The sequence below is a fragment of the Podarcis pityusensis genome (genome assembly GCF_964106645.2).
Source record: "Podarcis pityusensis genome assembly, chromosome: Z".
Classification (NCBI taxonomy): Eukaryota; Metazoa; Chordata; class Lepidosauria; order Squamata; family Lacertidae; genus Podarcis; species Podarcis pityusensis.
In genome coordinates, this window is record NC_138044.1 from 2,655,196 (window position 1) to 2,680,299 (window position 25,104).

The following is a 25,104-nucleotide window of genomic DNA, read 5'->3' on the forward strand; positions in this document are numbered from 1 at the left end:
GAGTGCATTCCACCAGACCGGGGCCACAACTAAAAAGGCCGTGTCCTTGGTCAAGGCCAGTCTAATCTCCTTGAGGCCCAGGACCTCCAAGATGTTGTTATTTGCAGACCGTAAGGTCCTCCGTGGGGCATACCAGGAAAGGCGGTCCCGTAGGTACGAGGGTCCTAGTCCTTTCTTACCTTCTTCAAGCTCTTTCAACAAGTGAAAATTATGAGGGACTTTAACTGTGGATCCAGCTATCTTGTCCAAACCCCTCCCCCACCAGCCAGGTTGATTGGCAGTTTTTAAACAAACTGGCTTAACGTGCACCAACGCATGGATCGTTAATACAGTGGTACCTCGGGTTACATCCGCTTCAGGTTACATCCGCTTCAGGTTACAGACTCCGCTAACCCAGAAATATTACCTCAGGTTAAGAACTTTGCTTCAGGATGAGAACAGAAATCGTGCGGCGGCGGCGCAGCGGCAGCAGCAGGAGGCCCCATTAGCTAAAGTGGTGCTTCAGGTTAAAAACAGTTTCAGGTTAAGAATGGACGTCCGGAACGAATTAAGTACTTAACCCGAGGTACCAGTGTACACTGGTCCCTCTCGATTTCACATTTCTCTGAATTTTACAGTGCAGTTTTCAGCTCAAAAGTAAAACAAAATACATTTAAATTGAATCAAATCTTAGAAATGTGTAAATTGAGATGAAATACATATTTAAATACATTTTGTCATAAAACTTTTTTTATAAAAACTCTTCAGATTATAATGCAGAAATGAGATGGAATGAATTTTACATGAATTTACATGTAAATTTGATGAGGATTGGACATAGACAGAGCTGTCCAGCCTGACTTTTCACAGGAAGTGTCAGTCTGACATGATGTATCTAAAGCACTTTGTCAAACCCATTCCCCCAAGTGCTATGGAAATGGTTGACATGGTCTGCATGGTCTGTCTACCATGCAGAGAGCAGCCTGCAACCACAAGTGCCTTTGTTTTGTTTTGTTTTGTTTTGAGCATTTGTACTCTGTTCTTCAGCTGAAAAGGCTCCCAGGATGGCTTTCATGCTATCGGTTAAAACAGTGGCTCTCACTCTCTCTGGGCGACAGTTTCAGAATAAAAGTTTGCTTGCCACACTGAATTTTTTACAGTGGTACCTCTGGATGTGAACAGGATCCTGTTCCGGAGCCCCGTTTGCATCCAGAAGTTAACGCAACCTGCGTCTGTGCATGCACGGGTTGCATTTTCCCACTTCCGCGCATGCGCGTGACATCATTTTGACTATCTGTGCATGCGCGAGCGGCAAAACCCGGAAGTAACACGCTCCGTTACTTCCGGGTCGCCGCAGCGCGCGACCCGAAAATACTTATCCTGAAGCTGCTTCAACCCAAGGTATGACTGCATTGGTAAGAAATTCATTGGTAAGAAACAACTCCTAGCAGAACTCCTAGAACATGACTAATTTATAATATGGTAATGGGACATTCAGAAAGTATAAATCAATGCAGCTACATAAGAAAATTCCCAGTAATACTAATTGTCCTTGAATCTTCCTGCCACACTTACCATCCTCTCCTGCCACACAGTGCGGCACATGACACGCCCTTTGAGAGTTACTGAATTAAAACAAGGCAGCCTCTTCCCTGAAGGCTTACAGTCTTAAGAAACATGCCCTGCAAGGGGAAAGGGGCAGGGGAGGGGAGAGGAAAACGTAAAATGGGTACAAGTTATTAAACGCTTTTACCTAGTGGAGGTGGGTTTTGAGCAAAGCTAATGGGATGAACCCTGTGGCTTCCCATCCTTCCTAGTGAGACAGTATGATGGAATGGCTGCCCCCAGGTGACATTTGAAGGAGAGGAGGCCCAGACCTGATTACTTCTATTTCAGTTGTGGGGTGGGTTTGGTATGAATTTTCATTAGTTGCCACAAATTCCATGCCATCACATTTCCTCTCTTGAGAGTGGAAATCTAAGTTTGGTTAAATGCTATGCCAGGTTGTCAAATTGTTATGGAAAAATCTAGGTGTGAGGCTGCTCAGCCACCCAGCTTGTCGGGCAGAGCCCGCGGGTCCCTGCAGAATAAAGGAGGAGTCCAGCCACCAACCGGAGCAAATAGCTGTAGACCAAAATTTATTGCGCAACAGGTTTGAAGAGGATATTTGAACCCCGAGGATGGGGTGACAAGGACTTTTAAAACTTTCCCACCATATCCCAGAATACAGTTCGTACAGCACCATTGCTACATCATTGCTACATAGCTTTGGAATGGAGGAAGCTGGCAAAGGAGTTGATTTTATATTATTTTTAAAGCTAGGTAACTTCCCTGAGCTGTCAAGTTGAAAGGATACATTCAGGCATAATGTTTGTAAATTTAACTTTAAAGACGTGCCCCCCCCCGTAATTTCCGTAACACAAATATAAAACTATCAAATTGTTGAAATATGGGAATAAAATGTCATTATTAAAACGTTAATGAATATTCAACAAATAGCCCGATACACGAAGAATGTATCCAAGATGTGAACTTTAGCAGGGGAGAACTTGAGAGCAGATTCTGTTCATAGGAGAACAGAAAAAGTGCTTTTTACTGTGTGCAGCCAGTTTATCCATCTAGTATTGTCCACGCTGACTGGCAGCAGCTCTCCAGGGTTTCCAGCAGAGAAGAATATTTCCCTCTCTCAGTCAGTTCTACTTGGAGATGGCAGGAGTTGAACCCAGGACCCTTTACATGCAAAGGAGATGCTGTACCACTGAGCCCTTCTCCTAATTAAGAGGTGGCTTGCTGGTCTGGGTGAAGGGAACGAGGATAGTCCACGGGGCTTGATCCTGCACACACATGTGTGGATTTGCTCAACATAGGATCGTGTTAACCACAACAGGGGATTTATTCTCAAGAGGGCTGTACTGCCCTTCCAGCTTTGTGATATAACAAGAAGTCTGCAAGAAAATACATAACACTTTATTCCTGTTTTTGCAGTGATGGAACATTAATATGGATGTACAAGAACAGGTAAGCATCTGCTCTTTACTTTGCTAGCTCCTTTTGCTGACAACATGCAGAGGGGTCTCTGTCTTGCTCATGGTCTGTCTTGCTCATGGTTGCCAGGGTTCTTGGGCAAAAGGGAGGTCTTTTAACGATTCTTTTAAAGCAATTTCCCTACCCTACTCATTAGCCAAACAGGATCTTGGAGCAGTGTTCCAAAAATCTTTATGAAGAATGTCCTTGTCCTAAAAGACAAGGGAGGAGCTTATCAGAGCTTGCGGGAGGAGCTTATCAGAGCTAGCAGGGCAGCAGTTGAAGAAGGAGCAAAAAGGGTTTTCTTGTGTGTGTGTGTTTCTTTGTGGCTGATTGGCTGCTCTCCCTGTGCAAAGGTCAGAGGGGGCAGGGTTTCTGTTGAGGCAGGTGATTAGCTGTGGGAGGAGCTTATCAGAGCTTGCAGGGCAGCAGTTGAAGAAGGAGCAAAAAGGGTTTTCTTGTGTGTGTGTGTGTGTGTGTGTGTGTGTGTGTTTCTTTGTGGCTGATTGGCTGCTCTCCCTGTGCAAAGGTCAGAGGGGGCAGGGTTTCTGTTGAGGCAGGTGATTAGCTGTGGGAGGAGCTTATCAGAGCTTGCAGGGCAGCAGTTGAAGAAGGAGCAAAAAGGGTTTTCTTGTGTGTGTGTGTGTGTGTGTGTGTGTGTGTTTCTTTGTGGCTGATTGGCTGCTCTCCCTGTGCAAAGGTCAGAGGGGGCAGGGTTTCTGTTGAGGCAGGTGATTAGCTGTGGGAGGAGCTTATCAGAGCTTGCAGGGCAGCAGTTGAAGAAGGAGCAAAAAGGGTTTTCTTGTGTGTGTGTGTGTGTGTGTGTGTGTGTGTGTTTCTTTGTGGCTGATTGGCTGCTCTCCCTGTGCAAAGGTCAGAGGGGGCAGGGTTTCTGTTGAGGCAGGTGATTAGCTGTGGGAGGAGCTTATCAGAGCTAGCAGGGCAGCAGTTGAAGAAGGAGCAAAAAGGGTTTTCTTGTGTGTGTGTGTGTGTGTGTGTGTGTGTGTTTCTTTGTGGCTGATTGGCTGCTCTCCCTGTGCAAAGGTCAGAGGGGGCAGGGTTTCTGTTGAGGCAGGTGATTAGCTGTGGGAGGAGCTTATCAGAGCTTGCAGGGCAGCGGTTTGATCCATCTTTTAGATTTAGGGGAGCTAGTCTCAAGCTTTTGTTGGGGGAGACCTAGGTTTTTTTGTGGGGGGAGTTATTTGTCCTGTCTTCACCCTTTTTATGATGGAGGACCACTGTAGCCACCCCCAACGACACGTTCTCAAGATGGAGGGGGAGGGAACAGCTGTAGTCGCCTGCGGTTCCTGCGCAATGTTTGCCATCTTGCCGAAGGTTGCAGGCAGCTTTACCTGCAGCAATTGCATGTTGATTGCCCTCTTAAAAGACAAAGTCCAGCAACTGGAGGAACGTGTAGCTATGCTCCAAAGAATTAGAGAGCTGGAGCTCTTCTTGGAAGCAACAGAGCACACCGTCTCCACCAAGGAGGAGACAGGGGACTCCCCTGAGAAGGAGGCTAGTTCACCAACACAGGAGCCAGATATATGGAGAAACGTGACTCAAAGAAGTAGGAGGCCCAGGGTTCGCTCTGATTGTTTAGAAATACACAATCGCTTTGAGGTCCTCTCCCCTAGCATGGAAGACGAAGAGCAGACTCCATTTGAGGATCTCTCCCTCATTACAGTCGATCAGGTATATGAAGATGAGCAGCAAAGTCAGTCCTCAGGGAATGTGCAGGCGACCTTGGAACGGACAGCTCACGGAAGAACCCCGACCAAACCTAAGAGGAGGCGTGTAGTGGTGATAGGGGATTCCCTACTGAGGGGAACAGAAGCAGTGATCTGTGGGCCTGACAAGATGTCTCGGGAAGTGTGCTGTCTCCCCGGGGCTAAGATCCAAGATGTAACTGAACAACTGCAAGGAATCATAAAACCCACTGACAAATACCCCTTCCTCTTGGTTCATGTGGGAACCAATGACACTGCAAGCAATAGCCTCCAGTAGATCAAAAGAGACTACGAGGCTCTGGGCAGGAAATTGAAGCAATTAAATGCACAAATTGTCATCTCATCTGTCCTCCCAGTTGAATGACGTGGCCCAGGGAGAGAGGGAAAAATAGTGGAAGTGAACAGCTGGCTTCGCAAATGGTGTAAACAGGAACGGTTTGGATTCTTAGATCACGGACTGCAGTTTCTTGAAGATGGACTTCTGGCAAGCGATGGGCTGCACCTCACAACGGTTGGGAGAAATGTTTTTGCCAAAAATCTCAGAAACCTCATCATGAGGGCTTTAAACTGACTAATGTGGGGGAGGGAGACAGTGCTCCTGAAGGTAGGAGTCTATCATTTGATGAAGATGATCATCCAAATGTGATAGACCAAATGGAGCAAACAGCACGCAGACCTAGCACGCAGACCTCCAACATCAAACTGTTTCTGGTGATGCTGTGTCCCAAATGCACAAAACCACCTGCTACTCCTCAGCTGTGTACAAATAGCCTGGGTGGTCCCCATTCTGTGTCGTGTCCCAGGAAGGAGGCACGGCGCCAAATTAGCCACAACACAGATTTTTGTCTGCCTCTTTTTCCAGAAGTCCATTTTAAATAAAAAGCCACTATGGCAGGTTCAGTTTAAGGGGAAGGGGGCTGCTTAACCTTTCTTCTCTTGCCCTTTACCCGCTAACACATACCCAGTATGCTTCTCCATTCACAGGCAAGCACCCCCAATATTATTCCCCCCTCCAGAAAAGCTGCTGGTGGATAGCAGGAGGGGATAAAGGAGCAACTCCTCCATAAACACAGCCTTCTGACGCTGCTTTTTATTCCTATTTAGTTTGGGGAAGGGATGCGGGTGGTGCTGTGGGTTAAACCACAGAGCCAATCAGAAGGTCGGTGGTTCGAATCCCCCAATGCGGTGAGCTCCCGTTGCTCTGTCCCTGCTCCTGCCAACCTAGCAGTTCGAAGTGCAAGTAGATAAACGGGTACTGCTCCGCCGGGAAGATAAACGGCGTTTCTGTGCGCTGCTCTGGTTCGCCAGAAGTGGCTTAGTCATGCTGGCCACATGACCCGGAAGCTCCCTCGGCCAATAAAACGAGATGAGCACCGCAACCCCAGAGTCGGCCACGACTGGACCTAATGGTCAGGGGTCCCTTTACCTTTACTTAGTTTGGGGAGAGTGGCCCAGGTGTCAGATTTTGCCCACATCTGTCTGTGCAGAATGAGAAGCCTGGAGGTGCAGGCTGCTTGCTTGCTTGCTTGCTTGCTTGCATGCTTGCTTGCATGCTTGCTTGGGACATTGCGGAGCAGTGTCAGCTGAGCTGTGGCACTCTGCCAAGGATAGAAATATGCTCAACCAGGAATCTGTGTGTCTCCATCCCTCTGCTGACAACCTTATGGGCCCATCTGCACCAGCTGCCTTGTATCAGGTCAGGCAGTTCGCTCCATCGACCCTGGCATTGCCTAGAACCAGTATTTGCAATCCTGGGGCCTCCAGATGTTTTGGGTGACAGCTCCAAACATCTGGAGGGCAAATCCTGGTCCCTCTGACTGGCAGTTGCCCTCTGGGTGCAACCCAGGTACTGGAGATCTCCTCAGTTTCACCTGGAGCCGTCTGCATGCAGAAAACAGGCTGTTGCCACTAGGTCTAGCCTCCTCAACACATCCTTCCAGGTTCATCTTCCAAGTATCTTTTTGTTTTCTCCTTACATATACAGGAGCTTAAAGATTTCCCAGTTGAAAAACCAGACAGAGCAGTGGCTGGCCATAAGCAACTGGTTTAACTCAAGGTAAGAGGACCATATATTTATATGAGCCAAAACTGAAATCAGCAAGCCCTTCCCATAGTGGCCAAAGCTGGCCAGCGATACAGGAAATCAACTGCAACTAGGACTTTTAACGTATTAGCATGTTGAACTAATGTGCCAATCCAGAGACTGCATTTGGTTGCTGGCTGTTGGGCCGGCCCTCTGCATAAGCTCAGAAGTACTTTCCTTGCTTTATATATTGCAGCACTCAGCCCTGATACAGAAGACTGTTTTGGGATCAGGAGACTCTGAGAACTCTGGACCTTTTCCAGCTACATTTCCCCAAGGTGGTTTGCCTGCTGCCCTCGTTATACACCTTTAGGTGCCAGGCAAAAACATTCCTTTCCAGCCAGGCCTTTGGCTGATAAACACCCCTTTTGCTTAAATGTGTTTGTGGGAGGCAGTGCAGGGGAGGTGGGGTTGTTGATTTATGTGTTTGTTTTTTGTTTTTGTCATATATTTTGTGCTTATATTGTATTTTTATATTGTGAACTGCCCTGAGTTCTGCAAATGACGGGTGGTATACAAATTTAATAAGTAAGTAAGTAAGTAAGTAAGTAAGTAAGTATATCTATGGCAGGTTTCCTCAACCTGGGCCCTCCAGATGTTTTTGGCCTACAATTCCCATTATCCCTAGCTACCAAGACCAATGGTCAGGGATGATAGGAACTGTAGTCTCAAAACATCTGGAGGGCTGAGGTTGAGGAAGCCTGGTCTATAGTTCTAAAAAGGCTATTTTGAGGCCCTTTTTATTTAATGCAGATGTAGCCCGAGCTTGTTCAGTGTAGACTGACAAGGCTCTATTGATGCTTTGGTCCCACAGCCCATATAATTAGTTCTTACCTTTGGTCCCTGCCTTTTGTTTTCAAGAGGCTAGTTACCTGCTTCCTGTTAATGGAGAAATCTTAGGCCTCCCTTGGACAAAAAAACAGGGACACCAGCCAGGAATACCAGAGCAAAACAGCAGCCAGTAGGCTTGGTCTTTATTGAAGACTATCGCGACAGGACTCCCACTTGCCGCAAGGTGGAACAAGTTAGAAGCCCGAACAAAAGAGAACCCAAACTTTTATTAGATGCTAATCCCAATGTTACATCCCCCCCCAAAACTACATCACTCATACATCATGGTTACATCATGAAAGGGGAGGTCTGGTGGCAGTAATCTGAGCATCCTGGACCCTGCCCCATGGTTCCCCTTGCCCTCCACCAAACACCCATCAAGTGTAACAAAAGAGATATTTACATTTCGCTGTTTCCCAGCCAAGTTCATCACACCCTTTTGTCTTCATCTGGGTTTGTTATTTCTGGAATCGTTACCTGTCTGGCACTCAGGTACCAGGATGCCAGGAATTATCACTCAAGCAGAGGGGCTGCCGAATAGCTGAGCTCACGTGTCTATATGAATTTCTGAAGTTTTCCCAGGGAGCAAGTACATAGATACATTTATCAGTGCATTGTTACATTTGGTAGTGTGCAGCAGAGGCCCTTTGAATAGGCAGGAAGAAACTGTGATGAAGTGTTTTGTGGGGACAAATCACAAAAGTGATTGTGCTGATCTTGGTAGCGGGCTGCATGTGCATGATATCTGCTGGAGGAGCAACCCCCCCCCCAACCTATACATAAATTCCTGCAACACTGTGTACAGTACTCTTGGTCAGTCCTGCTGTTCCTAAGGGAGTCCTTTAGTCCTGTCCTTTTCATCTAATTTATTTACCACAGATAAATAGATTAGATAACAAAACAGCTGCTGTTCTGGCTGCAAAAAGGGAGGCTATGGCTTGATTGAGAAGCCGGAAGCTACTAATCAAAGGTACAGTTACATGGACTAGTGGAATCTTTGTTGAATGGGACTGTGGAGGATCTTGGCATGGGGAAAGATAATTTGCCAAATAATACAGCTCTTTCCTAAGTGCCATGTAGGGATGGCCATTTAATTCTGCTTCCGGTCAGCTGTAGAACAGCAGTGGCTTCAGAAAATCTCAAGCTTCCAGGGCTTCTCAGTTTCTTTTTATCTACTTACAGATACGAATTTGCGAATAAAGAACCAAAGGGGTTGTCATTGGACAGCTGGTTTGATTCACGGTAAGGAGACAAAACCTTTTTTTTTTCTTTGCGGGGGCAGGGAGGCTAAGGGAAGTGGTGGAATGAGAAGAGAAAGGTCTTGGTGCAATCAAAGCCTTTTACCCACAACGGCACTGGCTTGCAACACAGGACTTACACTATTACTGTGAAATCTGGAGAATGAGCTATTCACATTCCTCACCACACCCCTGAAATTCATCCTCTGACTTTTGTCAAGGCATAATTCCCGTACCGCTTTGACCACTCACCCCTGCATCTGCAGAATGGGGATAATGACATAGGTCACCCTTGCAGAGTTATTGTAAGGGTTGCTGGAATCATGCAATTAAATAAATTTGGAAGAGTATTGTTAATGATTGCATGCAGCTTCTGAGGGGCAGAATGGAGCCTGCACAATATATGGATTCAGGCAGGCAGCAGCTGGAACGAGGGTAGACTGCCTCTGTGTTCTGGAGGATCCATTCCCAGGACCAGCATTATCCAAAATAGTTGTTGATAGGTATTCACTGTGGATTTATGTTGCCACCTGTGGCCAATACCATTGCATCCGCCTGAGACATAGAATTCCAGAGGCTGATGTAGAGAATTCTGAACTCATTGTCTATCCTGGTTACTAGTCCCTAAGTGTGAGGATGTTGGGGGTAGTTAGAGCCCTTTTATTTGGCGCTGTGGGTTAAACCACAGAGCCTAGGACTTGCCGATCAGAAGGTTGGCGGTTCGAATCCCCACGACGGGGTGAGCTCCGGTTGCTCGGTCCCTGCTCCTGCCCACCTAGCAGTCAGAAAGCATGTCAAAGTGCAAGTAGATAAATAGGTACCGCTCCAGCGGGAAGGTAAGCGGCGTTTCCGTGCGCTGCTCTGGTTCGCTAGAAGCGGCTTAGTCATGCTGGCCACATGACCCGGAAGCTGTCTGCGGACAAACGCCGGCTCCCTCGGCAAGTAAAGCGAGATGAGCGCCGCAACCCCAGAGTTGGCCACGACTGGACTGGTCAGGCGTCCCTATACCTTTACTTTCTGCTAGTTAAGGGGTAGGAGTCTTTGGGCTCAAAAGCAGAATAATAAAAACCACCACCACCACCACCACAGCAATCTATTTCTATTATGTGCCCTAAACCTCAAGATGTGTTGATTAGAGAGTAAGCAGAACTATGTGATTCCTGCATTGCAGAGGGTTGGAGTAGATGACCCCTGGGGTTCCCTTCCAACTCTACAATTCTATGATTTAGGGCTTACTATAGCTTTGGGCTGTCTCTAAGAAAGTTTGAGGCAATCCAGCAACTATTCCTGGACCTCCTCACCTCCCCCTGTATGAAGTCTTCTCTACCTCCAGTTTATTCTGGGTTGCAGATAACTTTTGGGAGGGATCCTTCCTGTTCAGCTTAATTTGCACTTGGCAAACCAGTATGTGAAGTAAGGGCTCATCCACAGTTTCTCTTGACCCGTATTTTGATGGGCTTGTGTACCAAATATATGCCCTCAGGCAAAGCTGAGAGCTTTTCTTGTTTTGCAACTCAGCCTGGCAAAAATCCCATCTTACCTGCTGAATGGGATTTTATCTTTGTTATCTTTTCTGCCTTACTGATTTCAGACATTCACCTTCACTGTACACTTTTCAGCACCTGCTAAAAACAATTTTGTTTAGGCAAGCCTACTCACATGTTAAGGAAGTTGATGTGAGTTTTAGTGTGTTTTCAGTCTATTGTTATTTTAACTTTTCAAAAGTTTTTAGTTAATGCTGTTCATCTTTCTTATTGGTAATGCTTTTTTAAAAAAAATGATATTTATTAAAATTTCAAAAGGAAAAGATTACATTAAAAAGAAAATTAACAGTAAAAAGAAAAAATACAAAATACAAAAAAGAAAAACCAACTAAAAACAATTCCATCTTTTCATCACTTCTTTTACATTTACTTGTTTCCCAGACCTCCTCATACCTCCCTCTTTTGTATTCCAATTCAATTTATTAGTCCAGCGATTCCTTTCCCTCCTTTTTAGTCCTGATCTTTAATCCTGATATATTATAACATTAAATTTTTAGATATTAAAAACCAATTTTTCCATATTCTTTTATACCATTACCGCTAGAAAATGCTTAACTTCAATCCGTCATCATTCTAACATTCATTAATTTTACAATATTTCTGTAAGTAGTCTTTAAATTTCTTCCAATCTTCTTCCACCAACTCTTCTCCCTGGTCTCGGATTCTGCCAGTCATTTCCGCCAATTCCATATAGTCCATCATTTTCATCTGCCATTCCTCCAGTGTGGGTAGATCTTGTGTCTTCCAATGCTTTGCAATAAGTATTCTTGCTGCTGTTGTAGCATACATAAAGAAAGTTCTGTCCTTCTTTAACACCGATTGGTCGACTATGCCCAGGAGAAAGGCCTCTGGTTTCTTCAAGAAGGTATATTTAAATACCTTTTTTAATTCATTATAAATCATCTCCCAGAAAACCTTAATCCTTGGGCACGTCCACCAAAGGTGAAAGAATGTACCTTCAGTTTCTTTACATTTCCAACATTTATTATCGGGCAAATGTTAGATTTTTGCAAGCTTGACTGGGGTTATCTTTCTTATTGGTAATGCTAATGCTTCATGCTTTTCGTAAACCTTTGAGGGGTTTTGTTTTGTTTGCACTCAGATGGTGTATACATTTTACAAAATAAATGATAAATCAATAAAGTTATCAGATGTGCAGAAAATCAGAAGCGAGATTTTGCTTAAGCAAGTTTCATTTCTCTAGTGGGCAAGATCGGGTTTTCACAAGACACAGCCACAGAACAATGGAGAAAGCTCTTATGTGTACTCGAAACAAAACAAAAAAATTCCTTCCAGTAGCACCTTAGAGACCAACTAAATATGTTATTGGTATGAGCTTTCGTGTGCATGCACACTTCCGAAAGCTCATATCAATAACAAACTTAGTTGGTTTCTAAGGTGCTACTGGAAGGAATTTTTTTATTTTGTTTTGACCACGGCAGACCAGGACGGCTACCTACCTGTAACTTGTGTGTACTGTTCATCAGTACACAGTTATCCCTTGAAATTCACACTTCTCTGAATTTTGGGTGCAGTTCTCCAGCCAAATAATGTGTGCAAAATTGCTTGTGTTGGTGGACAGTTATATAAACAAGGCATAATATTAGGAGGCGCTTGCTCTCCAAAAAGTGCATATTAGGAAAAATGTTGCTGTAAGCTACTGACAAATTTCCATGAGTGAAACTAATATAACCTAAAGCTAATGTAGAATTGTAGAGAAATGAAGTTGGCAACTATCAGAAAGTGGGCAAAATTGAAATAGACAAACACATCTCCCCCAGTTACAGTTTAAGGAAGTTCAAAAAGGGCACTGGGACACAAAAAAAGTCACCACCATGCGCACCCAAGACTCACTCCACAATCTCTTACAACTCAAAAAAAAGAAGGGAACCCCTCCCAAAAACAGTCATCTGCTTGAGCCTGTGACTTCAATTGTCCTTGCTCAAGTTCTTGCATTAGAAGCTCGTCTCAGGAAATGGTTCAGACGGTGGGGAACTAGTGTTGTTTAGCCAAGAGGAAGTTCAGGTTATTACACACACAAAATGCCTTTGATTTGGCTTTTCCTTTATAATATTAAAACCATAGAATGGTAGAGTTGGAAGGCAAGCTGAGGGTCATCTAGTCCTGTCAGGGAACTGACATCGGAGCTAGAGGCGGAGGGGAGGCTCTCAAATGATGCTGGAGAAGGGCCCAGCAGGGAGAGAGGCAGCTCAGCAGATGGGGAAGCAAATCAGCGCAACACCAGAGATAAAGGGGGGCAGATGGGGGAATCGGCGAGAGGGCTCCAGGACTCTTCACCGGACACCAGCGGGGAGAGCACGGGTCCTCCGCTACCCACTCCCTCCCTGCGCAGAAGGCTTCCGCGCAGGGAGAGTAGGAGGAGACTTGGCGTCAAACAACTTTTATGTTGGAAAAGGTTTAAGAAACGCCCAATGACGGATTCTGCTAGCGACTGAGGCAGCCACAAAGTGAAGCGCTGTCCAGACAGAAAGGTTTAAACAAGGCAACATAGCCAGGAGAGGCGGCAACTTACGCACGAGCAACCCATACTCATTACAAGTCCAACCCCCTGCAATGCTGGAATCTCAACTAAAGAATCCCTGACAGATGGCCATCCAACCTTTGCTTGAAAACCTCCAGTGAAGGAGAGTCCATCACTTCTTGTAGGAGTCTGATCCATTGTCAAATACAAAGTTCTTCCTGATCTTTAGTCAGAACCTCCAATCTTGTAACTTGAAGCCATTGGTTTGGGTCCTAACCTCTGGAGCAGGAGAAAACCATCTTGTTCCATTTTCCATGTGACAGCCCTTTAGATATTTGAAGCCGGCTATTGTATCTCCTTTCAATCTCCTCTAAACATCCCTAATTCCCTCAACCATTCCTCATAAGGCTTGGTTTCGAGACCCTTGATCATCTTTGTCATCCTCCTCTGCACACATTCCAGCTTGTTATAAAATCATAGAATTGTAGAGTTGTAGAGTTGAAAGTGACCCCGAGGGTCATCTAGTCAAATCAAATCAAATACCTTTATTGGCATCACAGTATAAAGCATTTCAGGTCACTGGGATAATTAAAAGGGGCAAGAGTGAAGCTGCGAGGATCATAAAGTCACATTGTGATCGTGTGCACTTAGGTATTCCGCTTCACCCTGTCTGTTTCCCAAAAGGATGGTTTGCTGGGAACCCTTTCAGGTAAAATTGAGGCTAAAAAGGAAGCTACTAAAACAGTAATACCTTTGTCCCGATGTGCCAGGAGAGACCTCAATTGACTTCTTTTCAGCGTTATAGGTCAGAAGCCCAACATTTTGCTCAGCATCAGTTGGTGAGGTCTACTGTGTAAAGAGCAATCCAAGAGATTGAATGAGGTCCTCCTTGGTTGCAGGCACACAGATGGGCTTGATATGGAATATGTGAGAATCTACCTGTGGTCACTGCAGAGGAGAAGTCATTTAGTCTCGCAAGCATAAAGACTCTTCGATGGGAAGGGAGTAATAGGTCCATTAGATATTTGGCACAGGTTCAGTAGTGTGTTGTGATCCCTAAGGCCTGCAGAGAACAGGATCTCAGAGTATGAGGTAACAAACGCTGTCTTTCGTGGTTGTAGAGCCGCTGTTTGATTGTGTGGAATATGTAATTTTCATCACATGCTTCAAGGCTCTCAAGAGCAATGCCCAAACTACGGATTTTATCTTGAATTGCTCTATGCCACCCAGATGCAATATGGCTTTCAAGCGTAGAGATTAAAAAGGAATTAGATGTTGTTCTAAAGTGGACTTTCAGCCAGGCCCTGATTGCAGTAAGCCATGTATTGGTTTCCCTCAGACGTTGACCAGTTTCAACACATAAGGTTAAGTAGCTTATGCATTTAGGGGCACCAAGGATCTTACAAAGAAAAGTCACTTGAATTTGTTCAACTTCTCTGTTAAATGCTTGTATAGAAATTGGAATGCCATACAATAATCTTGGCATTAAATTTTTTTATAGCAGCAGAGACCATATGGTGGCCCTCTGAGGAAGAAAAAGTGAAGAATCGCAGATGTGGTGCACTTTATTTAGTTGATCATTTGGCGTCTGTGTGTTGTCCAGTTTAAATTTGGCTGATAGAATATCCCTAGGTATTTACAGGATTTTACCTGGTCAATGGGGTGATTATCTAGCCTCCATTTGACAGTTTGACGTTTTTAGATTTTTCGTAATTAATTCCCAGGGAGTTGATCTGGCAGAAGGAAGAAAACGAATTTAGAAGTCTTCTAAGACCGACCTGGGTCTGAGAAAGTATTGTAGTATCATCTGCATATAGAAGCAGTTTTATTTTATGTTGGCCTAATGTCCGTGGATGTCCATTTACATCCTCAAAGTGATAAGCCAGGTCATTTTAAAAAAAGATTGAATAAGTGGGGCGACAAGACACATCCTTGCTTTACTCCTTTGGTAATATTTATACTTTTTGTCAACTCGCCTTGGGGGTTACAGTTGATGTGATCGAGTGTAGCGGTGTGTAATTTTTGAATTAGAAATAGCAGGCGTTGGTCAATTCCCATTTTATATAATTTACACCAAAGTAGATCACAGGGGACTGTGTCAAAAGCTCCTTTTAACTCTAGGAAGCCCACGTCAAGTTCTTTCCTCCCATTTTCCATGCATTTTTCCGCGAGATGTGAAAGGATTATGCAATGATCAGTGGTGCATTTGCCATGGCAGAAGCCTATTTGTTCAGGCCCAAGGATCTTATTAGATGTCATCCAGTCCTTCAATTTCTTTTCCAAGTGTCAGGCATACATCTTACCAAGGATTGATAGAAGACTTAAAAGGTAAAGGTAAAGGATCCCTGACAGTTAAGTCCAGTCACAGATGACTCTGGGGTTGTAGCGCTCATCTCACTTTACTGGCCGAGGGAGCCAGCGTTTGTCCGCAGACAGTTTTTCCGGGTCATGTGGCTAGCATGACTAAGCCACTTCTGGTGAACCAGAGCAGCGCACGGAAACACCATTTACCTTCCCGCCGGAGCAGTACCTATTTATCTACTTGCACTTTGACGTGCTTTCGAACTGCTAGGTTGGCAGTTATCAGATGGTAATTCTCAGGCAGCTTCAGGTTACCTTTTTTGAATATAGGAGTGATGATGAAGTTTAGCCAAACATCTGGTAGTACCCCCAAATTTGTCAATTAAGGTGAATAAATTGGCTAATAGAAGGGCCCACCAGTCTGGATTGTACCTTAAAAGTTCGCCAGGGATCCCGTCTGGTCCTGGGGATTTATTTGTTGGGTCATCTAGTTTAACCCCTTATCATGCAGGAATCTCAGCTAAAACATCCACAAGAGATGGCTGCTTAAAAACTTCCGATGAAAGAAACTCTGCAACCTCCCAAGGGAGACTGTTCCAATGTCATTCTTAAATTTTGGTGTCCACAACTGGACGCAGGACTCCAGGTGTGGTCAGACCAAGGCAGAAAAGAGTGTTATTATGACCGCACTTTCCCTGATTGGAACACTAAACCTCTGCTGATGTAGTCTTGAATTGCATTAGCTTGCTCTTGTCTTTTCTTTTGATGCTGCTGCTGCTGCATCACACAGGCTTAGTCAGTCAGTTAAGAGCAGCAGAACAGCCTTACTGGACTAGATCAAAGGTTTGACTGTGGTTGGCTAAATTACCTCCAAGATGGCTGCAACACTCCCTAAGGAACCATTCTCTTCCGTTGTTGGCACCTGGTGCTCAAGAGTACACTGCCACTGGGCATGGTGGTTGCACTTAGTTATTACAGCTGATGGCAGGCAGGACATTTCTTCTTCACAGATAGTAGGCTGTATCCTGTGCCAGTAACACTCAGAGGAGACCCATTGAAATCAGTATGCATGACTGACTTGTGGCTGCTTATTCCCCTCCATCTAACACAGCAGCAAACCCATTCTCCAAGTGAGAAGTTTGCAGGTAGCCAAAACAGCATCATCCATGCACAAGAGGAAACTCAAAAGTTTGCAGAAATACAAAAATATTTAAAGTGGAGAACATAAGGAAGGGAGGACCCCTGCCCTGCCCCATGAAGCCCAATGCAGACTGAGCACATATCAATGGGCATCGAACCCTGGCTGGGTATTGGTGAGGAGTGTCCTGGAAGGGGGCATGATTGGTTAGCACTCTAAACAGGAACAGCTGCATGCTGCAACATATCATTGCAGCTACCCTTGTCCTCCCCCCCACCCCACCCCAAAAAGCCAACAGCTGGTGGCTGTGAAGTCCTCTTCCTGCAGACCAGGAGCTTCACTTGATGCATCTTTGTAAACTCTGAGTTCTACCTTTAATGTGCAGTTTTAAAATACAGCCTCAATTCATTAATAAGGTGGGTTACAAGTGAAGAGAGCTAGGAACACCTATCCATGCCAATAGCTTAGTTGCGATATGCTAATGGTCCAGTAAAATATGGCAGATAAAATACAACTAAAGCTAGCAGAGCCACAGATTCAAAAGCAGCCATTTTCCATCTTTGATCAATGGCCAAAGAACCTCTGGAATATGTGGGAGGAGTGTTCCTGTCTAAGTGTCAGCAAAGAGATGCCGGCACAGATCACACCCTGCCTTCAGCCATGGCAAGAAGGGCACAGAATTGGGCCTCTGCCCATTTGCATCTGCCCTGGGAGAAATTAAATTTCACAGTAAGGATGCCAGTACAAAGCATTCAGCAGAGAAAGAATGAAATGCCAAAGCACTGAGTTATTGCTACGTTTTTCTCAAGCTTTGAACTCCTCCTAGCTCTTCGGGTGGGATCAAAATAAGTGGGATAGTAAGTGTATTAGTTAATAAATAGACACCATGTACAAAAAGCCACTGGCACCATTTTATCCTAGGCACAGGTGTTCCAGAAATGTGCTCTCTTGTTCATAGAACCAGCATGAACTCAGGAAAGCTGGCTCAGATTCCAGCTTTAAAGCATTTTTGTTTAGAGCTGGCCAGAGTCTCTGTCTGTCTGTCTGTCTGTCTGTCTCTCTCTCTCTCTCTCTCTCTCTCTCTCTCTCTCTCTGTGTGTGTGTGTGTGTGTGCTTGTATGCTTCCACTGGAAAACAAGCAAGGCTGGAAATAGCCTGCTAAAATTAACTTTAGGCAAGTGTAGCCGGGAAACAGCTTTGTTTTATATAATAATAATAATAATCCAAAATATTTGCACAACATCTGGTTCCATTTAGCATGCTTCCAAGCAAACAGAAAATGCTCCACAAGCACTTCAGTTCCTACTTAGCCAACCGAAATTCTGCTAGCCATGATGGCTTCATCCTGTACCTCCAGTGTTAGAGGCAGGGTGCCTTTGAATGCTAATTGCTGGTAATCCAAAGCAAGGAAAACATGATTGCCCTCAAGGTCTGTTTGCAGGCTTCCCATTGGCGGACCTGGTTGGCCACTGGGAGGACAGGATGTAGGTCTAGGTGTCTGGATGGCTAAGCTGACTAACTTTAGCAAACCCAGACACTTTCCATCATGTGGTTGCTTATTAATTTACAGTGTTTTGTGTTGTTCTTGTTCCAGCTGAGCTCCAAGCCTGTGAACAGGGATGGAGCAGGAGGAAGAAATCTGTTCAGCATATGTTTCAATGTATATGCATTTTAAGGCATGCTACAGATGTCAGCTTCATGAACCAAGAAACAAATACAAATGCAGCTATCCTTTGAAATTTGTAGTTCTGCTCCCCCCCCCCCCAGTGCAGTTCTCCAGCCAAAAAGGTGTACAAAAGGCATCTATTAAGAACCACATGCACAGATGTGTATATGCACAGTGAGAATCATGTACAAAAACATCTTACAGAGAATTGTTTGCAAACAAAATTCGCATAGAGAAATCTACAAAGTTTCATGTACTTTTTTACTTATATTTTTTAATGCAAATTGATGTGGAAATGAGGTGAGCTGAATTTAAGACTGAGGGCATAAGTAAAAATGGAAAAATGAGAAACTGAGTCTAAGAGATGCATCCATTCCTACCAGTCTGTCACACAACAAAGAGAACCTTGAGGTCTAGCGCATTTATTACAACAAAAGCTTTGCACAGACTATTATTATTTGTTACGTCTGTTAATCACATTATACCCAAAGGGGGGGGCGGGGAAGGGTCTCAAAGCAACTTGCGTTGAGATAGAATGCAAATGGACAAAATCAATTAAAAACCAGAAAATTGAAAACAATGCACAATCTGTAAGGGAGCTATCGTGTGGCTGGCAAAAATGCTATTTTTCTTCAGGGTCTTTGGGGATTCTGGAGCCATGAAGCCTCCTGGCTAGATGGACCTGCCTGTCAGCTGGTAACCAGGTCAGGGCCCTAGAATCAAAATACCTTCCAATTCAGAGGCTGACCCTGCCTAGTGATGCCCTCTCTTGAACCCATGACCTTCTGCATGCAAAGCAGGTGCTCTGTCGCTGAATTACAGCTTTTTCCTGGAATACTCTCCCCGGACTGGTTTTCCTGATGCTTCTGCTGCTGCTGCTGCCCTCCTTGTTGCCAGGCAAACATGCTATTGTACTCCTGCTTCAACGTGCTGTTGTACTCCTGGTGCAACCTTTTAAAAAGCACTGTAAAACAAACAAAAGCATCTTTGCTTGCTCTGCTATTGACTCTTAGCTGCATTTTTTTATTTGTTACGCCTTGCAAATTCAGGCTTAAATGGCTTGCCTTGCATACTGTGCATTAGCTGTTTTGATTGCATTTGTGCTCAAGATACCAGGATACAACCTCGACTCTGTTAATGATGATAAAGTCAGGGCCCTCAGGTGGCAGTGGTGTGGGGGTGAAACCCCCCACCTAATATATACTTTCCACCATTTGGGGCATCCATGCTTTTTTCTCATTTCTTGCAGCGCACGAACGGACATGCCCACCCTGACCCCTTGGTCGGCGCCCATCATCTGGGATGGAACAGTCGGGAGACCGGTCTTGGACAACTACTATAAGCAGCAGAAAGTCACCATTGGCCTGACGGTTTTCGCTATTGGGAGGTAAGTTCACTTGTAGCCCAATCTGATGCACGTTACTCTTGAGTAAGTCTCCTTGTGTTCAGTGGCACTAGCTCACAAGTAAAATATGGATCAGGATTGGGGCCTGCTGCTTGCTTGCCAGACTTTTCCTGGCTGGATGTGCAAAGCAACATCCATTGTCCGGCCACGTATTTTATTTATTAACCGTCCTTTGCCTTAAGGACCCAGGGCAGGTTTCAACAATTACAACACAAAAGAAGTGCAGAATAACTTAAGATTGCAGCTGTAAGGTGGGTCCTAAAAAGTGCACCTCCTTACCCTTGAAATGTGCATCTTCAGCATTCATCAGAAGCTGGGCAATGAAGGTGCCAGGCACTCCTCTCTGGAGAAAAGTTTCCACAGGGTAAGGGCTGCCACAGAGAAGACCCATTCCTAGCCTGCAACACACACGCACCAAGCTTCTGAGGGTGGTGGAGCAACCAAGAGGGCCCTATCTGCCAATTGTAGCACCAGAGAAGGTCTGTCAGGAAGGAGGCAGTCTTTCAGGTATTTGTCATATTCTGAGTCACAATGACCCTTGGTCACCTCCGTTGCCCTTCCTCTGGGCAAACCCGCCATAAGAAGAGTCTACTGGATCAGGCCAATGGCTTTAAAAGAAGATCAGACAAATTCATGGAGGAGAAGGCTGGCAAAAGCTACTAGCCACAATGACTATGCCTCTAAGGTCAGAGGTGGTAAATGCTTCTTAATTCCTTGATGGTAATTGGAGAGAGAATGCTCTTGTGTTTGGATCAAGCATGTGGGTTTCTCATTGAGTTATCTGGTTGGCCACTGTGAGAACATAATGCTGGCCTAGATCCAGCAGACTCTTCTGGTGTTCTTATGGTGGGTTTGCCCAGAGGAAGGGCAACGGAGGTGACCAAGGGTTCTTCTTCTGCTCTTAATTGGGTGCTGATTCACATCTGAAAAACAATGTTGGTCTCAGTCCAAAGTTGAGCACTGGAACCCTCACCCTGCTTTAAAGTCAGCTTCTGGGACCCTGGGTTAGGAGATCTGCCCAGAACCCACCTGTCTCCATTTGTCCCTCTCCATTCCCCAGGTACCTAGACAAATACTTGAAGAACTTCTTGACTTCTGCAAACGCTTTCTTCATGACTGGGCACAATGTGATCTTCTACATCATGGTGGACGACCTCACCAAAGTGCCTCTTATTGAGCTGGGCCCCCTGCGGGTGCTGAAAGTCTTCCAGGTGAAAAGGGAGAGCCGGTGGCAAGACATCAGCATGATGCGGATGAAGGTGATTGGGGACCTAATCGAGAGCCACATCCGCCACGAGGTGGACTTCCTTTTCTGCATGGATGTTGACCAGGTCTTCCAGAGTGACTATGGGGTGGAGACCCTTGATGAGTCTGTGGCCCAGCTCCATGCTTGGTTTTACAATGCAGACAATACTGCGTTCACTTATGAGAGGCGTCCTGAGTCGGCTGCGTACATCCCCTATGGGGAAGGGGACTACTATTACCATGGGGCCATATTTGGGGGGACCCCACTGCGTGTTCTGAACCTCACCCGTCAATGCTATCAAGGCATCAAGGAGGACAAGGAACACAACTTTGAGGCGGTGTGGCATGACGAAAGCCACCTGAACAAATATTACCTCCTCAACAAACCAACCAAGGTGTTATCCCCTGAGTACTGCTGGGATTATAAAATTGGCATCCCCAGCGCCATAAGAAATGTCAAGTTATCCTGGATGCCCAAAGAATATGGTGAAGTTAGAAGTAACTTATGACTCCGCGGCCCTCCTCAAATCACACTGGCAGGGGTCGACGAACTGTTTCGGTCGCAGAACCGTTTGAGCATTTCAACTCTCGTCCTCTGCAGGAAGGAGAACAAACTTTGCCAAAATATTTTAGTTCACTAAACTGTGTTGCTCTCTCAGCTCTTCTCTATAGATTCCTTGGAAGGCTTATAGGAACCAGATGTCGGAAGAGCCTTTTGCAAACAGGTTGTTGATTTGGTTGCTGATCTTTTGCTCTCAGGAAATTCTGTTGATGTTGGGAACATTTGTGGAAGCAGCACACAGATACGTGCCAAGCTAGGATGCCTCCACAGTGGCATGGTGACATCAGAGAGGTTGGCAAGATGGTCGTTGTATTCCTTGGATGTGCAAAGAAGGGAGAGTTGGAACCACCAAGGGGTCAGGAGGGTAGCAGTAAATGGGGGAGGGGTGGCGTCACCGAGGCCAGGAGGTTGCAGGAAAGCTGGTGCAAATGCAGAAGTGTCACTGAGAATGTCAGAACGTGTGTGTTTTTAAACAAAGATTCTTGAATGATGGTCTAAATCTTGCCTTCATAATTGTTCAGTTTTGTTTTCCCCCCAAATGAGGATCACTGTACAGACAACATAAACCTCAATGGGGCAATGTGAGGGGGGTCTCACTTTATTAATGCCAATTTGGGGTTTTTTTGCTACCAAAGAACAGGTTCATGTTGTCGTTTGTTTTTAAAAACAAAGAAACATGTTTCCTTAGCTGCCGTCCAGTGGTTGAAAGCTCCCTCATTTTGCTACATTTGTTCTCTTCTTCACGTATATCATTTTCCCACCTTAAATCTTGTTTTTGCTGCTGCCCATGGTGGTCCCAATTGCTACAACATCTTTCCCTCGCCGGCAGGTGCTGTCTTACGGGGTTCCGGACAGGGAGTTGTTCTGGGGCATTGTGGAAGGCCGTAAAGGTGGCATCTCCCACGGCCTACCACTTTTTGCAGCAGTTGCTATGTCATGTCCCCGCACACAACCTCGTGGAATGATGCCCTGTTGGTGCACTGTGGTTAAGTAACATGGCAGCCACAGAGTCAACTGCTGAGAATATCTGTGTTAGAAGAAGAAGAGTTTGGATTTGCTTTCCTGCTTTATCACTACCCAAAGGAGTCTCAAAGCGGCCTACAATCTCCTTTCCCTTCCTCCCCCACAACAAACACTCTGTGAGGCGAGTGGGGCTGAGAGACTTCAGAGAAGTGTGAGTAGCCCAAGGTCACCCAGCAGCTGCATGTGGAGGAGCGGGGAAGCGAACCCGGTTCACCAGATTACGAGTCCACCGCTCTTAACCACTACACCACACTGGCTCCCAGTTAGTATCACTGCTGCCTGAGAGGTAAACTCTCTTGCTCCCCACAACCATCATTGCGGTACTCCCCAACACAGCCTGATTGCGATTCCCATTTGTATCCTGTTTCTTCCTTTGTGTATTTCTTTTTGCTGCGAAAATGGAAGCCCTTCCACTCAGCCAAAGGTGATTGTTTTGTTAATTTATTTGGTTGCAAATGATCCTGAGATAATAAATGCAAATCCTTATTTTATCAAAATCTTATGTGTTTGTGCTGGGAGTTGCATCCTGGAGGAAGATGTCTGTGTAATGGCGCCACAGGGATATTAGTTGGGTTGGGTTTTTGCCTGGGGGTGGGGAAATTGTTTTTATTGTTGCTGCTGCTATTGCGGAGCACTACCCCACTTTCCAAGCAGTGGAAGATTCCAGGCATGATTCCAGGCAGGGTCCAGTTTCCTTGGAATGAGGGACAACAGGGGCTATGATGTGCCTTTAGGATATATGGTTCATTTACACATATACACATAAATGAACACATGTTCATTTACACCGCCTTCTGGTGGTTCCCTCCCTGCGAGAAGCCAAGTTACAGGGAACCAGGCAGAGGGCCTTCTCGGTAGTGGCACCCACCCTGTGGAATGCCCTCCCACCAGATGTCAAAGAGAAGAACAACCACCAGACTTTTAGAAGACATCTGAAGGCAGCCCTCTTTAGGGAAGCTTTTAATGTTTAACAGACTACTGTATTTTAATACTTTGTTGGAAGCTGCCCAGAGTGGCTGGAGAAACCCAGCCAGATGTGTGGGGTATAAATAATAAATTATTATTATTATTATTATTATTATTATTATTATTATTATTATTATACATCCTGAGCCCGAGGGGCTCACATCATCAACACCTGAGAAGCTCTTGCTCCTCCCATAGTCATGGCCTTGGATTCCATTGGAAATCCTGCATTGCTGTCACTCTTTGGCTTCTTCCTGCTTCTAACACACACACACACACACACACACAGGCTGTTGCCCTTCACACTAGCAGCCAAGGAAGGGTTTGCCCTTTGGCACGAAACCAATTATACTAAAAACAGTAGTTAAGAAGGAACTACAGCCACTAGTTCGCAGAGAGACTTGCATGGAATGCATAGCTTGGCTATGGAATCCTCCATTAGATTTTAACCCTTGCTGGATCCATGACCCCAGGGATTAGAAGGGACTCGGGCATCATCATGCTGATTAACCCTCCGCTGCAGCCACCATGCAAACTCAGATTATGATTAGAATGAATTAGCTGCCTTTCACCCTAAGGTCCTAGGGCGGTTTGCATTATTAGAGCACAATATTAAAAATGGTTTGAAACAACTCACAATGACAGATATCCTGAAAATATCTCAAGTTTCAAAAGGCCAGGGTAATGAGGCTCATCTTCAGCATTCACCGCAAGCTCTACAATGAAGGGGCCAGGCACAACTCTGTGGGGCAGGTGTTCCATAATTTCACTGCCACAGAGAAGACCTTCTCCTGGGCCACCAACCCCCAAGCTTCTGAAGGTGAAGGATCAACCCAGAGGGCTCCTTGTGCTTGTCTTTGTACCCAAGGGCAGCAGGAAGCTTTCCAGGTATTTGCGGTCTGAGTCATTCAGTGCTTTAAATGCTAAGTGAGCACCTTGAATTGGCCCTGAAAACAAAATGGTGACCAGTGGAGCTGTTCCAAACAGATCTAGAGATCTAAGCAGAACCCCAGCCAATAATCTGGCTGCTGCATTTTAGACCAACTGAAGTTTCCGAGTCATCTTCAAGGGCACCCCACAGAAAGTGCATTGCAGTAATCGAGCCTGAAAGTTACCAGAGCATGCAGTACAGTTGCCAAGTCAGCTCTGTCCAAATGGGGCCAGATCAGGATTATGCATTTAAGAAGCAAACAAACAAAACCCCCTACAGACTGATACCCCATTCTGGTGATAATCCAGCACACAGAAAATCTAGCATTGAAGGATGAGTCTTCAGGGATGTGGCAAACAGATTTCCTTTTTTTAGCAGAATGTAATCAAGCATTATGGGGGAGGGATGAGGTTAACAGCATGGAAAACTAATAAAATGCTATCATTAGAAATCTAAAACATTGATTCTTGATGCACAGCTGAGAAACCCTAATTATATTGTAATAACGTGGATCAACAATGCTAAACCTGAGTAGTAGCAGCAGCAGCAGCAGAAAGTGATTTGGGCTTTGAGAACGAAAGGGTGAGAGATGCTCAAATAAACTGGTAATTATATAGAGCACCTCACCTCCACCTGGTCCAGGTGCAGCCTCCTGGGCTTGAACCCATCCACTCAGCCTCCTTCTAGGACAGGGTGGGCCTCTGCCATCAAGGTAGCTTAGCCCCCATTCCACGGGAACAGAGGAGCCCCACTGTGCAGACTGGGAGCCCTGTCCCTATGCCATCAGCCACAAACAAGGAGATGCTTCTGGCCCTCCAGCAGGTAGAGCCCCAAACCACCCTGGGACCTACTCCAGCCACTGGGTACATTCCAACCTCACAAGGTCTGTGCTCATCTTTGTAAAGGAATCATTCGCTTTTTCCTGGGTCTCTGGGTCAGGGGATTAGCCTAGCCTCAGC

The 25,104-nt window shown here is 45.5% G+C and overlaps 1 protein-coding gene across 6 annotated transcripts in view; it reads left to right on the forward strand.

The window, feature by feature from the left end:
* GLT6D1 (glycosyltransferase 6 domain containing 1) overlaps positions 1 to 22,745 on the forward strand; it is a 48,813-nt gene extending 26,068 nt beyond the window's left edge. For all 6 annotated transcript variants that reach the window (XM_080990986.1, XM_080990985.1, XM_080990988.1 and 3 more), the window contains exons 4-8: positions 2,965 to 2,997; positions 6,715 to 6,786; positions 8,827 to 8,886; positions 19,263 to 19,400; positions 20,479 to 22,745. In XM_080990986.1, coding sequence (XP_080847112.1) covers positions 2,965 to 2,997; positions 6,715 to 6,786; positions 8,827 to 8,886; positions 19,263 to 19,400; positions 20,479 to 21,172 — 997 coding nt within the window. In that variant the 3' untranslated portion in view covers positions 21,173 to 22,745. The remainder of the gene's footprint in view (positions 1 to 2,964; positions 2,998 to 6,714; positions 6,787 to 8,826; positions 8,887 to 19,262; positions 19,401 to 20,478) is intronic.
* The last annotated feature ends 2,359 nt before the right edge of the window (positions 22,746 to 25,104 follow it).